At 41.5% G+C, this 16,837-nt stretch overlaps 1 protein-coding gene across 1 annotated transcript in view; it reads right to left on the bottom strand.

Moving 5' to 3' along the window:
• The window catches only part of ttn.2 (titin, tandem duplicate 2), a 198,414-nt gene that overhangs the window by 110,780 nt on the left and 70,797 nt on the right, over positions 1 to 16,837 (bottom strand). Inside the window, exons 52-72 of the mRNA XM_078939704.1 lie at positions 14,479 to 14,766; positions 14,064 to 14,354; positions 13,534 to 13,821; positions 13,321 to 13,431; positions 12,952 to 13,237; positions 12,693 to 12,876; positions 12,524 to 12,607; positions 11,340 to 11,607; positions 10,830 to 11,090; positions 10,260 to 10,469; positions 10,099 to 10,176; positions 9,978 to 10,004; positions 8,618 to 8,674; positions 8,465 to 8,509; positions 7,504 to 7,542; positions 7,091 to 7,162; positions 6,795 to 6,842; positions 6,635 to 6,724; positions 6,487 to 6,543; positions 6,174 to 6,293; positions 5,893 to 6,054 (exon numbers count right to left, since the gene is read on the bottom strand). Of these exons, the coding sequence (XP_078795830.1) occupies positions 5,893 to 6,054; positions 6,174 to 6,293; positions 6,487 to 6,543; positions 6,635 to 6,724; positions 6,795 to 6,842; positions 7,091 to 7,162; positions 7,504 to 7,542; positions 8,465 to 8,509; positions 8,618 to 8,674; positions 9,978 to 10,004; positions 10,099 to 10,176; positions 10,260 to 10,469; positions 10,830 to 11,090; positions 11,340 to 11,607; positions 12,524 to 12,607; positions 12,693 to 12,876; positions 12,952 to 13,237; positions 13,321 to 13,431; positions 13,534 to 13,821; positions 14,064 to 14,354; positions 14,479 to 14,766 (3,066 nt within the window). The remainder of the gene's footprint in view (positions 1 to 5,892; positions 6,055 to 6,173; positions 6,294 to 6,486; positions 6,544 to 6,634; positions 6,725 to 6,794; positions 6,843 to 7,090; positions 7,163 to 7,503; positions 7,543 to 8,464; positions 8,510 to 8,617; positions 8,675 to 9,977; positions 10,005 to 10,098; positions 10,177 to 10,259; positions 10,470 to 10,829; positions 11,091 to 11,339; positions 11,608 to 12,523; positions 12,608 to 12,692; positions 12,877 to 12,951; positions 13,238 to 13,320; positions 13,432 to 13,533; positions 13,822 to 14,063; positions 14,355 to 14,478; positions 14,767 to 16,837) is intronic.

Below are 16,837 nucleotides of genomic sequence, written 5' to 3'. Positions count from 1 at the left end.
TCATCACCACTGCTCTCTGGCCTGAACTGAACGGATGTTCCTTCATCTAATGGGCGTCTTCGTCTAGGTTTTGTTGTCAGAGGTGAGGAGGATTTTTCCTTCTCATCTTTAACCTGAGCAGCCGTTTTGGTTTGTCCAAATGATTCCTGGACGGTTTCAGAAGAACCAAGGATCTCTTTCTTGGTTCTGCTTTGTTCTGGCTCTGTTTTCTTGTGTGTCAGAGGAGCCGATCTGTCTGGAATTTTGTTCTTCATTTCTTTTGATGACGGGAAACCAGATTTTTCCGTTTCTGTTAAGGCCTTCTCACAAGGTTTCTTTTGTTCCTCTGAAACCGTCCCTTCAATCTCTTTTTGTCTACTTAAGGTCCCCTGATCGGCTTTCTGCTCTGCTTCTACGTTTTGGTTTAGTTCCTCCAAGGTGCTTTCATTTTTGTCCACCTCACAAGACGCAGTCGCGCGTTGCAGTGGATCCTGCTTCTTCATAGAAGTCATCTCAACACCAACATGTAAACTGTGGACCGTGGGAACCTGGAGCGTTTCAGATGTGGGGCTCATCTGTTCTTTGGGTTTAATGCTGTCTTCATGTGAAAGCAGTCCTGTGTCACGTTGACCCACATCCTTAGGCCTGTGTTCCTTTGCAGCATCTGCCTGTAGTTCCTCTTGACCTGGTTGAGATGTCTGACCTTCTTTAACTAGAACAAACTGGAGTTCATCTTCAGTCTGAGGTGATTGTTTCTTTGTTCCTCCCATATCGTCATCTCCCTCTGGATGTTTCTGCATTTCTTGCTCTAAGATCAATTTGTCTTCATTTGAGGATTCATTTCTAAATTCTCCTGCAAGTTCTTTTACGGTCCAATCTTCAGCTTTTTGAGTTTTATCTCTCCGCCTTTGTGAAAGTTTTGGTTCTTCTCTTTCGTTGTCCTTGTAGATCTTCTCTGCTGCAGAGTCAGATTTATCATCTTCGTCATGCTTCCTCACCTCTCTGTAAGTTTTCTTAGGAGTTTTAAGATCAAGGTTGATGGCATCTGGTGATATCTGTTGGTCAAGAGTCTCAGCCTTTTCAAACTCTTGTGTTTTCACATCTATAAAGCCATATTTATCTCTCTGACACATCTGTGTTAAATCAGTTTCAGGTCTTTGGGGTTTTTCTGTTAAAGGTGGGACGTTTGCTTTGGTTTCAGGGCTTTTTCCCTGAAGAAGTTTCACCTCCCCGTCTTCAACTTCTGCCTCATTTTTGATGAATAATTGTTTGGAAGTTGGTCTTATTTGAGAAGCTTTTTGGTTTTTTAGTTCAGGTTCTAGAATCTTTTTGATGGATAGATCCGTTTTATTGAGAGAAAATATTGCCTCTGTCTTCACGGTTTCTGTTTTTAAAAGTTCTTCAAGACGCCTCTGCTCAGAATCAGCTCCTTCTCTGTGAATCTGAACAGCTTTTTGTTCCGCCTGATCTAATTCCAATATTTTTACTGCTTCATAACCGGCGTTGAACTCCGATTTTTTATCTCTGGGTTTATCCTGACCTGCAGAAGTTTTTTTCTGGGATTTGGCTGTTGTCTTGGAAATGTTTCTGTCTGTTTCAGGACTTGTTCCTGCTTTCATACTTCTATTTTTTGAACCATCAGTAACAGATAATCCACCGTTTACCGTAAACCCTTCATCAATGGAAACCTCCTCCTGTCGCCCAAACTCAACGTGGTTTTCTTCTTCATCTTCATGGACCAGGGAACTTTTGTGTTGGAGCTCTGGTCTCTTTGTGTTCCTCTCTGTAAAGAATTCTGAGGAATTTAAAAGTTTTGAAGAGTAGGCACCATGTAGCAGTGCCAAGAGGTTAGACGGAACAACACAAAGACAAAAAGTTAATCCAGACATAAATAAGACAGGAAAAGAGGTGATTTAAAAAAGAAAAGGCTGCTATAATACCTTCATCTTGTCTTTTTTCTTTTGTCTCAGCAGAAGGATGAGGAATCTGCTTGGATGTGGCTTCAGTTTCTTAAAAGAATAATTAGTTTTGTTTAAACTTAAAATGTTTAGAAGAATGATTTATGAAAAATTATGAAATGGAATGCTGCCCTCTTGTGGTTAAACATGGCGATGAAAGTGATGTTAGACTTTTTTTGGTACCTTTGATTTCCTTTTGTGAGAAAATCCTCTTTTGCTCCGATTCAGGAACGGCTAAAATTTTCCCTTCGAGGATTTGTCCTGTTTCCCTGCCTTCGGCTTTAACCAGAGAGATCGCCCCCTGCTGGATGACTTTCGTTGGGACATCTTTGACGGGCTCTGGCATCAACTCAGAGCTTGTTGTCACTTCAGGCTTACGGGAACTTTTCTGTTTTGTCATCACCTTAGATTCGATCGATTCCTCGCGTTTCTCTTCTTTTAGCTCAACTTTCTGAACTGAGACTTTTTCTGCCAAAATATGAACGTCTTTTTTAGTTTCAGCGACCTTTTTACTGCTTATTGTTTCATATTCAGCAGCAGGTTTTTTCTGCCTTTCCTCCACTTTTCTGTCTTTTTCTCCTGTTATGCTCCCATCCGGTTTTCTGGCTTCTGTGCTTATACTAATTGATGGGGTTTTCTCTATCTTGTCTTGAGACACAGACGTCTCTCTTTGACTCTGTGTTTCCCTGTGAAGCACAGCAGTGTCGCTCTGCACAGATTCTTCATGTTTCCAAGCCCCGTCTGTGGCAGATATTTCCTCCATCACCGTGTGGACTTCCTGTCTCCTCATTTCCTCCGTCTTCACCAGAGTTGTAGCTGAATATTTAAGACGCGTTGAAGAAAAGGCGTCATGAGGCGGCGCCAAGAGGTGAGAACCCAACACAGAGGCAAACATAAGGTTAGAGAAACACAGACAGAGGAAGAGGTCACACTTGGAGTGATGAAGGACCCGAGCCTCCATCAAATGTTCAGATGGTTGGTACCTTTCTGAGAAAGAGACATTTTTCTTTCCTCATCCTGGGAAAGGATCTTCTTCACTTCAGCTTCTTTTAAAGAATTCGTCAAATTTTGAGCCAAGAATGAGGAAAAGGCATTATAAGGAAAGGAGTTGTTAGAAAGAAGCATTAGTCATTAAACCATTAAAAAGCAATTAGAGCTGAAAGGGGGGGGGGGGGGGGGGGGGGGGCTCAAAGCATCAGTAACAGAACACCATCTGCTCAGGAAGATCAATTTGTCGGAATTATTTGGCTTCCAGACAAAACGGGTTAAAACATTTTTTTATTTAGAATATTTTTTTTGAGATGAAGCCTTTTATGGCCCTAAAAGTTACCATTAAAACTTTTTTTGTGGCAGTGCTTTCATATCCATCTTTTTGGTACAACCCCAGCTTCTTTTTTGTTTTTTTTCACAAATTTTTCTCATATAACACAATATTTCCACAATTGACATGAAGCTGCTCAAAAAACTCTATTCCAAGTGTTTTTTTCTGTAAAAATTACATTAATTGAGATCGTGCCAGTTTTATGCTCTATAGTAAAAACAAAAAAAACAAAGTGGCTCTTTAAAATGTTTTAAAGTAAAAAGGTCAAAGCTAATGTCACTTTTGAAACCTTCATGCTAAACTTTAAAGGAAAACTGTACTAATGAGGGTTGTCGCCATTCCTACATCATCGCTCAATCTCATTAAAGAGTTAAAAGAATTATCTTAACAGAAACTCTTTCTTGGAATCGATGAGTCACTAAGTAGGAATTCTGGAGCCAGAGCTTCAGGTGGACTATTGCTGATGAAAGAAAGCTGGGATCTGCCTCGGCTGTACCTTTGCGAAGAGCTTCATCTGCTGCTTGCGGCTGTTTGACGTCAGCCGTCTTCTCAGTTTTATCAGAGGCCTTTGCCTCTTTCTGAAGCCTCCTCTCAGGCTTCTCACTCTCCACCTTCATGGGTATTTTTTCAGCAGCCTTCTTCTCTTCAGCCACTTTGGGAGGAACCTTCTCAGGAACTGACTCCACTTTTCTTTCAGGCGTCTTCTCCGGAACCACCTCAGGGGTCTTGTCCTTCACCTTCGGTGCAGTTTTGGCTTCATCGTACTCTGTCTGAGGTACTTTGTAAGACTCTTCTTCAGGTTGGGGTTTGGGCTTCAAAGCTTCAAGAAGGTTTGACACAAAACATGCAGACAACATAAATAAAGAAGAAGAAAGAGTCTGTGCTAACGCACGAGCGAGGAAAGACGGCTGGTTGGGTTTTCGGAAGAACATCTGTGAGATCACTGAGCTGTGAGGTCATCAGACCTGACATCTCAGACGAAGAGTACCCCTCTCAGAGGAACATCTGAGGTACAGACTAATCTGCTGCTGCCGCTAACTCTCAGATTCTTTCAAACTTTGGCAAAAGACAGGTCATGTCAAGGTTTTCTGATTTAGGAGAAATAGCCATGTGGTCCTTACAAGCCCCCAAAAATAAAATAGATCAAGAATAAAATAAATTAAAGATCCTGTACCATGCTGCAGCGGGTCTGAGTTTCACCCATGAAAACAAACATCCAAACTTTTATAAAGATGGATGTGCTTATAGAATAAAAAGCGTTTTTGCCGATCACCACCAGCTCCACGGAGAAAGTGAGTGTGCGTGTCCGCTTTGAGGGTGTTTTATTAATATCATGAAACACTTTAATAAATCCATGGGGATTGAATGTATGCAGAGGGATTCAGGCCTGTTCTACTATTCACTCTAAAGGTTTCAGGAGTTTACTGTGGGAAACTACAAAGCCCGGCTCATCGGGAAGAAGAGAAATCTTCTGGTTCAATTTACATGCTGTCACAGTTCAGACCATAGAATTCTCTGGGATGAAGCGTTTCAGCATTTTCTTCCTCTTTTTAGGACTTTGCAAGGGCCACATGATTTGTTTTTCTATATTAGAGCATCTAAGGAAAACAAGAAGGTCATCTTTCTGTGAGAGTAGGGAGTGTTACATTTGGTATAGAAGAAAGCAGAGGTGAAACATCGGAGTACCTTTCTCCCGCTGTGTTGGCTCCTCCTTGTGGGAGGAGACTTCTGGCTCGGTTTTCTTGGCCGCCTTTGGAGGCACAGGAACTTTCTCCGCTGCAGGAGCTTTAAGAAGTACCGTTTAGAAAGATTAAGAACTATTCCTTGGAAAATGATAAAGAGCACTGTGACAAACACACAAACACTCTATCGAGTGCCAAGACATGAGGATCGAACTGTCGTGTCCATCTGTCTGCCAGACGTTAGAGGACACATACGAACAAATGACAGAGAGGACCAGAAGTTCAGGTTTTAGTGTCAAGAGTCTCAGATACCTTTATCCGGTTTCTTCTGTACGGCCTCGGCCTCCTTCTTTTCTTCTGGTGCTTTCATTTGTGCCACTTCAGGTACTTTAAAAGAAAACGGTTCTTATTGTGACAGAGTGAAGGTTTAAATGACTGATGGTCTTCTAACTTCTGGTTAAACCAAGTCTTGGCAGTTAACTCACATTCCCATAGACAAACAGAAAGCTAGAGGTTATGGATTTACACGGTGTTAGTTCATGAAGCGGTCTTTGCGGAAACACTGAAATGCTCCACATCACAGAAGCGACGCGTTTTTTTAGGAAAGAACTTTTTCCAGGATCTATAAAGAGGAATCCAGTCTTCCTGCAGTTTTTCTGATCTAAACATTTTCTCCATGTTTTTCTTCTTTCTTCCAAGTTCAAGTCACCAAGCAGGTTCTGACAGGACGCCTTGTCCCTTGAACCCAGTGAACTCACTCAGAGCAAGAACTCACAAGATTTGTGACACTCACACAGATGTTTCTCAGCGGTACTTTGCCTCCAAAGCTTTGGTGGTGGTACTGACAGGTTAAGTGAACAAACACCTGAACATCACTGCAGATCATGAGACCAGCACGACTGAGCTGAAGCGTTAAGAAAGCTGCAAGGCTGCAGCATTCCAAAAACGTTACCTTTTTTCGGAGGCTCCTTCGGTGCCGGACGTGGTTCTGGTTCAGGTTCTGGAGAAGGTTTTTTCACTGCTGGCTTTGGAATGGAAGCTTCTGGCTCAGGTTTGGGGACTTCTGCTTTTGGTTTGGCTGGTTCTGGTTTGGTCTTTGCAGCCTCTTCTGGGGCTTGAAGCGACATTAAGATCGGTTTAGATCACAGAAAGATTTGCTTCCAGAGCTGAAGCTGAACACATCAACAACCTTGAAAACAAACTCAACACACAACCAAACACAAGAGGAAATACCTTTGGCTGGCTTCTTCAGCTCCACCGGCTTTGCTTCAGGTTCTACTTTAGCTTTGGGTTTGGGTTCCGGTTCCTTCGGTTTTGCTGCAGGCTCTGCTGGAGCCTTCAGCTTGGGCTCAACTTCACAACACAAACAGCGGCTAACATTAGCACAAAGACATGGAGACATCTACAACCTTTCAAAAAAGTGTTTTGAAAGAAGAAGAGAAATGTGGAAAAAGGACAACACGGAGACTGGCCTAAAATCAAGAGGACAGGACGCTCATGCACAGCTGAGGATCTGAGGAAACCCCAAAGAGGCATAGAGACTGACCTTTTCCAGGCAGACCAGGTTTCTCAGCAGGCGTCGTCTTCTTCACCTCCTCTGCTTCTTCAGGACACATTCAAACATGTTATGAACTCCAGAAAGCAGCAGAAGGAAGACTAAGACTGAGCAAACAAACAGAACAAGGAAGGCGTACCTTTAGGAGCAGGAGCTTCCTTCTTCTCAGGGACTGAAGCTACAAGGACCTCCTCCTGCACAGGTTTTCTGGCTTCTGTCAATTCAAAATCTAAAGTTAAAAACATTTATTGGGTTGAAAGATTATAGGAAGAACACCGACCACAACACTGGGTTCATACCTGGTTCTTTCACATCTGCCGTTGGTTTCTTTTCAGGCTTTTCCTTAGCTGTGGACAAGACAACACAAGTGTGTTACCCTCTCAAAACCTGAGCTAATATTTGAGCCAACCCTCTACACACAAAGTCACAGGCCCCCAGTTTAGCAGAATTAACTACAATGGGAATAAAACTCCAAATCTGATGCCCACGCGTCCGGACGCCAGGTCTTTAGAGGTTAAAGACATGAAGTTTTGGCAGAAGGACCAAACTCTGAAGATAATCTGACGGCTCAAAGCTTTGGTCGGCTCTGATGTACCTTTAGCTCGGGTTTCCTCTTTCATTTCAACTTTCTTGGTCTCGACTTTCTCCTCAATAGCAACTTTGGCAACTGGAGGAAAAAAGGACATGAAAGAGCGAAGATCATCATCACTTTCTGAGAACTTTTATGCAGCAGGAAAAGCTGGTCCACAGAGCAGACAGCACAGCTTTCGCTAAGGTCAAGCATCAAGAGGACGAACATTTCTGTGCTTTAAGCAGAGTTCATTTCAAACGCAAGGACAGAGGTTTGAAAGGAAACCGTGATGGATCAGGTGCAACAGCGGGAGAAGTTTGGTATAAGAAGCAAAAGTGTGACTTTTGCCAAGATTAAAAACTTTTTACCAAAAAGAAAGTACTAAAAGTAGCTGAAAACAGACACAAAGACAGAACCTGTGACTGGGTTTGTGGTACCTTTGGTCTCGGTCTCCTCCGTCCAGCTCTGGTACTCAACTGAAGACGACCACAGCAGCGACAGAAGACAAACACGAGCCAAACAGTTGAGCAACAAAAAGTCAATATTTCACAGGAAACGAAAACAAACCAATCCCTCATTTCTTCACAAACATCTTATTCTGTAAAGATTTAAGCTCACAGCTGCATTTGACTTCAGAGCTCCTTCAATGTTGAATTCTTCAAAATGTCACATGACTTTGGGTTTAACTCATTTTTAGATTATTTACCGCTGACATGATCGACACTTAATTTTCTCTGACATAGCGGACGATGTCCTTCCTTCTCACTTCCCACCATCAGCTACATGTAGCAAGAACACTGTTGAGAACTTTCTTTACAAAACTCATATTTTCAAATGCCTAAAAAGTTAGCAAATAATCAGTGGAAACACAAGGCCATTACATTTAGCAGCACATTTCAACGGTGTAGACGAATCGAGAACTGTAGGATGAAAATACGTTTTTGCGGTTCAGGGATTTCTCTAAACATGTTTGGAGTTCTTAAATAAAAAAAAAAAAATCTGAATATTGAGTGAAAGAAAGAAATCTTTTAACTAAAACTTCTCCTTTTACATCTTTAAATTATTGATGAGTAAGGACTTCCTTTTTTTAACTTGGTTATTTCTTTTGCATTATTGTATTTTAATCTCGTTTTCATCTGAGACGTGTCCTTGACAGACTTGAGAAAGAAGAAATAAAAGGTATTATTGGTATTAAAACTTCTTTTTTTGTGAAGATAAAAACAAAGACAGGGTCTATGTACACAATGCCGTACATCTGCCTCATCTGCTGCCTCCTCCTCCTCATAGTTGGAGGAATATTTACCTGACAACAGAGATATTTTGTAATGTCTTCCAAGATTTAACAAAGAGGTTTCTAAATGTTAGTCAGACTTTGGTGGAAAAAAGAGCGGTAAATACCTTTTTGTTCGGTTGTTTCTTCATACTGAAAGATTTCAGTAGATTCTTTAAAACACAAAAGACAAGTTTGGTCCATTACAAGAAACAAGTGACCCGAAACCAAATGGTTCAGGTTTACTGATCCAAAAGTTGGTTTCAAGTCTCAGTTCTTACCTTGCAGCTCCACTAATGACGGCATGTCGGGCTTCTGAACTGAGGAGTCTGGGAAATCTACGAAATACGGAACAAAGTTCATCCCAAACTGCATCTTTTGCTTTCCCACAAACACCTGTCTCTGCAGTTTCATCCAATCAAAAAAAAGATTTTATAACCAAGTTATCTCTAAATGGAGATATAAATTCCGTGATGGCTGGCTTTAGATTCTGACAAGAAAACATGAGTCTGTCTCGTAGAAAAAACTGAACCGGGAGGTGAAAGCTTTGAAAAAGAGGTCTGAGTTCTGTGGCTGAAAGAAAAACTGCTCAAAATTCTGCATTAAGTGCAGAATTTTTCAGTACAGCTGTGGTGTATTTGCAGAAACTGGACAGTTTGGAAACCCTCCTAAATGCTTACAGGTATTTTTTGTGTGACTAAGGTTAATCACTAATACTTTGAAGGATATAATTAAAATAAAACTGCGTTCCTGCCCAGGCAGTTGTCAGATAACTCTGATTAGGAAGGACTAAGGGATCACTTCTACACTTAAAGGTTTAAAATAAAAATCTAAGTTTATCTTGCTAGAGAATGAGAAAACAATATGATTGATACCCTCCCTTTATGGATGTGATAACCGTCATCTATGCACTATTAAAAAGGACTACCATGACATGAATGTTATATGATATTCTGTATTTTATTGTAACTGTTGTCAACTCAAATCTTGACTGTGCTTTGATATACGAGTGGAAATGTCTTCACAGGTGGTGTTTTTCTTTTAAACTGATGACTGAAGAATGTTCCTCCCCAATTCAGACCACAGACTAGTTACAGGACATGCAAAAAAAAAAATAAGCCTGGGTAGAACTCTCTGGAGGCATATCAACAAAAGAAAGTGCACAGTGCACAAGATGCTATTTTTATGTGGGTTATACATCTGAAACTACAAAACATCTAAGACAATGTTTGTGGGACAGATGAGACTCTAAAATCAGGCCTCAAATCAAATCCAAGACTTTTTATCGTTGACACAAAACAGAATCCTGAAATGTGTTGCAATGTTCCAATGAAAACTGGATGAACTTTGACCTGTGTGCAAGAAGATTTGAACGTTTTCTCTACTTATTTAAGGGCCTACAAAAAGTATTACTCATTGAATTGTCAGACAAAACAAATTGAAAATTTTTCCCATATTCATATTTTTTTTTAGATATACTTGTTTCAATTATTTGAATATCCACTAACTCAGGATTTTGCTGTTCTTTTGTTTGGTTTCTGTCTAGTTACACAAAGATAGCAAGGGTTAAAATTAAAAAGGAACTGAGTTTCCAAAATGTCAGATTCATCAAGATGTTATTCAAGAATATGAAAATCTTACCAAGGGGAACCCTTGCCAGTTCAATTTCTGTGAAAAGGGAAAGACGGACAAAGCATTAAAGACTGAAACAGACAAAAGCTGAGCAGACGGCAGAAAAGTGTTGCCTGTCTTGGAACTGTACCTTTGCCAGACAAATAAAGCTCAGCTGTGCTCTTAGCCTCTCCTCTGGGCTCCAACCTCACAATCACTGAGTACACGCCTGAATGGGATTAGTAATGAAGATACTCAGATCACAAAACGAATGAGAGGAGGAAGTCTGAGGCTTGACGTCTCTCTACACACCTTCGTCTTCAGTGGTCACATTTTGAATGACCATGAAATGTCTTCGGCCCTCACTTGTGAAGTTGTACTTAGGGCTTTCTTTTAGTTCCCAGGTGTCTTTGTACCATGAGACAATTGCATTGTCGAAGGAAACTTCACACTCAAAGGTGGCTGACTGCCGCTCGTTGACTTCGACGTTGTGGATACGTTTGGTGAAATGAATTTGTTCGGCTAAAAGAGATAAAGATGTGAATGTGTAAATTCTTTAGCCATGACAGTATGCGATGTATTTCATTAACACGCCATCCACATTGTTAGAATTGACCGTCAGAAGAATGCTTATGGGGCGTTATGATGATTGGCTGCTGGGGTTTGAGTCGATGAAATAAAGACTGAAATGACGCTGGACGTTTGTGCAAAATGACCATGAAGAACACGAAGATAGAGCACGACACATCCAAGAAGAAGAGAAAGAGGGACAATCCAACTGTCCAAGATTAGTCTCAAAGTCTGATTGGTTGAAAGAGGTTAGTAGGCTGGCCAAGCATCCACCACATCTATGCCGTTGCAGGACCATTTCCGGGTACGAACCTTCAACCCTGAGGTCTGCTGAGGACTCCAAGTGCTGGTACCTGCACGTGTATCGGCCCTGGTCTTCTGGCTTCAGGTTCATGATTAGAAGTTTCTGGACCTTGTGTTTGACCTCAGACGAGTACCTGCCTTTAATCTCTAACTGCTTGCCGTTTTTGAACCACTGAGCCGCTACATTAGGGACAGAAAACTGACAAGACAGTGTGCAGGGTTGGCCCTCCTTACCCGATGTGTCCTGCAGGTGTTTCTCCACTTCCACCTCTGAAACACAAAGGGAAGAAAATAAAGCTTCCGCATTAAGCTAAGAGCAAGAATTTTATGGATTTAAATTTGTGGATTATATCTAATTTAACCAGAACCAATGCAGGCTCTGATTTTAGTTAGGATAGGGTTTAAAAAGCAGTTCTACACCATCAATCCTGTATTGGGTATTAACATTGTCAGATCATGAGAGATTGAAGTTTAAAAACCATTAAAATATGGAACCACATGTCATTAAGCAGTACTGACCCGTGACGGTGAGCTTGGCGCTTGAGATGTGCGGCCCGCACACCACACGATAGTTCCCCTGGTCGGCTAACTGACACTTCTTGATCTTGAGCAAATGGCGGTCCTCGATGACGGTAATGTCATACTTGTCACCTGAATCTAGTTTCTGTGTGCCCTTGTACCAGGACAGCGTAATCTCTGGGTAATTGATCTTGATCTCGCACTCGAAAAGTGCCTCCTTGCCCACGAAGACAGACTGGTTGGAGATGTCCTTCACCACAGTGACAGGCTGTGAGACAACGACATCGTGAAAGTTGTAGGGTCAGAGCTGGTGGTACAAACAGCTTTTAGACATGCTAACCTGTAGATTTTGGTGGAGCTTTTGGATCAGGGATCCTGGTACTGTAGTTTTTCACATGAACAACTACTATGTTTAGTGTAATGCAAAATTGTATGCATCTTACAAAATATTAAAGTAAAAATTCCCCATGTTAAAAAATCAAGGCTTTTAATTACAGGTGGTGAAAAATCAATTAAATCTAGTGGTTCAGAAAATAACCAAAGACTTCCCAAAATAATCTTTTGTTTTCATGGTAAAACCTCAATCCTACCAATTTTTGATACATTTCTGCATTGGGGTATAACGATTGATTGACTCAATCAATGACGTGAATTATATTTATATGATCCATTGTAGGATTGATCTGTCTGATGCAAGTTTTTTATCAAATCGACCTATATTATTATATATTCATTTCAAAATGAAATTAATTGATTATATTGATTTTAAAAAATACCATTTGGATCGAGGTACAATAGGTTTATTTTACTGTAGTATAAACACAACCAAGTGCATCACAGTCCATCATTCCAGTCCAATATGTATAAAACAATTTACATTTAGAAAAGTAATGTGACCACACAGTGTGCTAGAATGTTCTAAGAATGTTCTGTCTGGATTCTTCACTATCTAGAAAACTTAACCTGCACTGTTAAGTCACACTGGTTGAAGTTTTGACTAAAGAACGAATGTACTAGTGCATTAATGTACCTAGTACTGAATGTACTAGGAGCACTCCATGGACAGTTTTCTACAACTGGAACATGGGTTTGAGATCTTTCCTTGCCGTTTACGATTGTGAGTTGTTCTGTATTTGGAGGTTTTAACTAAAACTTTTGAAGTTTTGGATGCAGCAGGTTCTCACCTCTGTCCTCTCCATCCTCTTCTGTAGGTCGGCCACCAGTCGAGCCATATCCTCTTCAGACTCTCTGTCTCCACGTTCCACTTCCTGTAACCACAGCAGAAGTACTGTTCAGGGGAGATTACGCACATAAAAACCTCTTAAACCAGCGGTGGAATTTGGTGAGCCTCACCAGTCTTCCGCTTTCTTCAGCCTTCTCTTTCTTCAGCTGTTCGATGGCCTGCAGCAGGCCGCGGTAATCAGTGATGCCATACATTCGGGCATATTTCTCGTACTCTTTGGGGTCCACATTCCTCAGGAGCTCAACGATGTCGATGTCCTTCTCCTCCTGTGGACTCTTCTGCTTTGAAGGGGTCCTGATAACAAGACACATATGATCTTATGAGTCTGACTCAGTTTGTCATAAATGTCTTTCCCATAGTGAGACTCACTTCTTCAGTTTCGTGCGCAGGTCTCCTTCAACCTGTGCCGCCTCCTTCTTTTCATCCACGTGCATTTCAGCGCTGCACTCAATCTCTCCGTGCTTGTTGGAAGCGACACACCGGTACTGACCCGAGTCTGACTTGGTAACCTCTTTAATCTCCAGCTTGGCTTCCTGGCCCTTCTGTTCAATGGAGATCCGGCCCCCGTGTGTCAGCTGCCTCCATTTTCCCTTCATCCACTTCACATTAGGGATTGGGTCTCCACCCACCTTGGCGATGAAGGTGGCGGCTCCCTCTGTGAAGAGACGGACCGTGAGTGAAAAGAGAAGTTCCAACGTTCTAATCACAGAATGTTGTAGGTTACACGTTTCATCTTACTCTCAGTGACATGTGCAGCTTTAGGTTCCTCAATGAAAAACAAATTCTCCAGTTTTTTGATTGGAGTAGCAGCTGGAGCCTCAACAGAAGCTGAAGCTGCTCCTGGTTTTTCTGCATTGGAGTGAAACAAGACCATTTATCGTTTATTTCTTGGGTTCTCAGAAAAGAACCAGCATATCATTTTGTAATAGAATTTTTAGAGAGAGCTTTTACCTTTTACTGTGACTTTGGCCTTGCAGAACTCATTGCCTGCATCATTTGTGGCTTTGCAGAGGTAATCGCCTGCATCGTGCTTGGAGGCGGGGCTGATCTCCAGACACGCTGTCCCATCGGAGAAGCTGATTCTGGTGCTGCCAACAGATGTCAGCTCCCTCCTGTCCTTCATCCATTGGATCTTCAGAGGAGGAGTTCCACAGATGTGACACCTGAGGGTAAGCTTGTCACCCTCATCCACAGACACGGGCTTGAGTGGGACATCAAATACTGGAGGCTTCTTGGCCTCTGCAAAAAAATGTTTAACAAGTTGGAAATTATCAGTCTGAAGAGCATCAGTGCTCGAATTCACCAGAAGATCTTAAGAACCAATTTAAAGCTAAGAGAAACCAACAATGGTTTGGCATAATGGAGCACTGGGGACAATAAATTTCTTTAGAGGAATTAGCTTCTTCTTTGACACGATACATTTTCATCAGGTTGTTAATCTTTTGATGTAAGTAGCTCCCTTCTTTCTCCTTGAAACCCACCAGAAATGCCCACGCTGACGTCACAGGATGCTTTTCCAGCTTCGTTGGAGGCCTGGCAGGTGTACCTACCACTGTCGGTCACCTGGCTGCTCTTAATACACAACACAGCCACATTGCTTTTAAAGCTGATGTCGTATTTATCAGAACTGTGAATCTCCTTGTCATCTTTTAACCAGTTGACAGATATGGGCTGTGAGCCAGTCACTCTGCCCTCAATTTTCACCAGTTTGCCCTCTGTGTCTTCGATGTGCTCTGAGGGTTTTTTGGTGAACATTGGAGGGTTTTTTCGCTCTGAAACCAAAAAAACAGAGTAAAAGTGGTACAAAGAGTAGGATTACCTTCCTCAAAGAAACATCATCAGGTGGACCTGAGTGTTTTTCCAAGAGCAGAGCCAAGAAGACCCAGTTTGAAATACCTTTGACTGTGATATCAGCAGAACAAGAGTCCTTGCCCATGTCATTAGATGCATGGCAAAAATATTTCCCAGTGTCACCTTTGTCTGCCTTCAGAATGGTTAGGTGAGGGGTGTTCTCCACAAAGCTGATTTTGTAATTCCCCCCAGTGCGAATATCTTTATGGTCTTTTGACCATGTAACTTTCATGGGGGCGGAGCCCGTGATGTGACACTCCAGCTCAATGCTGTCACCCACTATCACCTCCTGTGGTGACAGCTTCCTGTCAATGATTGGAGGGTATCTGGGTTCTGCAGGAAAGTGAAGGAGCATGAAGAGAAGTCAACAGATCTTCAGGGACATTTTCAGTCTGGGCAGCAAAACGGACACAAAATACGTCCCAGAGCAGCAGCTTAAAGACCCACTCCCATAATCTTTTCATCCATTGGCAAAGCGTTCCCAGAATTCTTTTTATTATGATGATGTCATTTTTAGCCTAAATTAAAAAAAGAAACTGTCATTTTCTAGAACATAGTTTCTACAGTGTGACAGGAGTTCATTAGTTATTCACCTCTGAGGTGTGCCAGGGACTGTTGGCACACTGTTGACTGTTGACCATGACTGTTTGCTTTTATGTTAAGCGCTTTGTGCTTTTAACCAAAATGAAAGGCGCTATATAAATAAATAAAGTTTGAGTTTGAGTTTATTGGAGCTATCCATCCGTACAGTTTTGAGCCAGCTGCCAGCTCCAATGAGGAAAATGAAGTTTGAATTACAAAATAATTAGAAACTCAATTTGGAGCCTAATTTCTTAGGGTGTATTCAGAGTAGGAAAATTGTTTGATCCGGACTGAGTCCGCTTAATTTTGTTTGAATTGAGTCCTGAACTGTGTGTTTCGTGTGTATTCAGACTGGTGTCAAGTGAACTTTCCTGTTCCGGACCAAAGCTTGTTAATAAAACCACGTGACAAAAGATTTTGTTTTGGTTCAGTTTCTCCACTCCTGGCACGAACCACATTCAGACTGAGGGAACTCAGAGCAAACATGGGTCAGAGAACGGTTTCTGGTCCCGCACCATCTTCCGCTTGGGTGTATTGAGACTGAAAATATGTAACAGATTACCGGGGGGAAACTAACTCCGGTTCCCTTTAAGCGAACCAGTCTGACTACACCCTCAATATATATGTTCCCCATCATCAGAAAAATGCCACAAGATGTTAAAAATATCATAACAAAAATTGTGGGTCCTTAAAAGGAGACAGGTCATGATTTCTACTTTTATAGTCCAAAGTTCACAAATAGCTGTTTTTTTAAATTGGTTTCATTAGTCGGATATTCTACTGCTTGTTCTCACATTTCAAATAACCTTTTTTTAAACTAGTTTCACGATCCGGATCATAAGTGCACGAAAAAAGATCAAATCCTTTTTTAAGTGGACTTTGTTACCAATGTCTGGAATGGCTGATTACTTTTGTAAAAAGATTAAATCCTGAAGTTATGATAATAAAAGATCCATTTCCCTCCACTTTAAGTGTCTCCAACAACAGGCTGAAACTTGTTTTATTGGCTCCACAAACATGTGAGTAAAAACAGGTGCAAAACACAATGAAAACCCGGTTTTTGTGTAAATGCTTGTGTTTTAAGACCTTCTTGATAGTGTCTTTGTCTTGATTTAATTTACCGTATTTAGTTTCATAGTTTGGCCAGGGGGATTGACTAATCCCCCTGACTTATTTGTGACTTTTTAAAAACCTAAATAAGCTCATGTATTTGCTAGTTTACCACAACTGGTTGTCCTTCGGTGTTTGTATCCCACTAAAAACCTCTAGAGGGCACTGAAGGCGTGTATCACTATTTGCTCCTAACAGCAATGCAAACGTGCCGCTGGAAACAAATACAAAATCTGATCGTTTTCCTCCAAAACTTCATATTTTTCATTCCCATGGACACATTAATAATATTTTCGTTTTTTCTTCCTTCCTTGGACTAATACGGGACAGCAACTCATAAAACTGAATCACAAAGAGGGACGGAAAAACAGCGAAAAGTGCTGTCATGCGGACGCAGCTCCTGCATTCTAAAAGGTAAAGACAAAGTAAAGATTACCAATGTTTTTGTACAGCTCTTCATAATAATAACTCTCATCTCTCAACATCATCTGTGTCTTCCGCACATTTTAAATAACATACTAACTCCCATGTTGCAATGAAGCCAAAAACGTGATGGTAGCTTCACCCCCACATGTGACGCATTCTTTGGCCAAGCACTGAGTATGGAATTTGAAGCGCATTGAAAGAGACTGTAGGCGCAGATTTGACACGTAAATTCAGCTGGGTGTGAACGCAGCATTACACGGGGTTTGGCGCATTTGTTAAGAAGTGT

Source organism: Oryzias latipes, chromosome 21 (genome assembly GCF_053564925.1).
Source record: "Oryzias latipes strain Hd-rR chromosome 21, Olatipes_Hd-rR_3.1".
NCBI lineage: Eukaryota > Metazoa > Chordata > Actinopteri > Beloniformes > Adrianichthyidae > Oryzias > Oryzias latipes.
The sequence above is the reverse complement of the archived record's forward strand: the minus strand, read 5'-3'. Positions and strand labels throughout refer to the sequence as shown.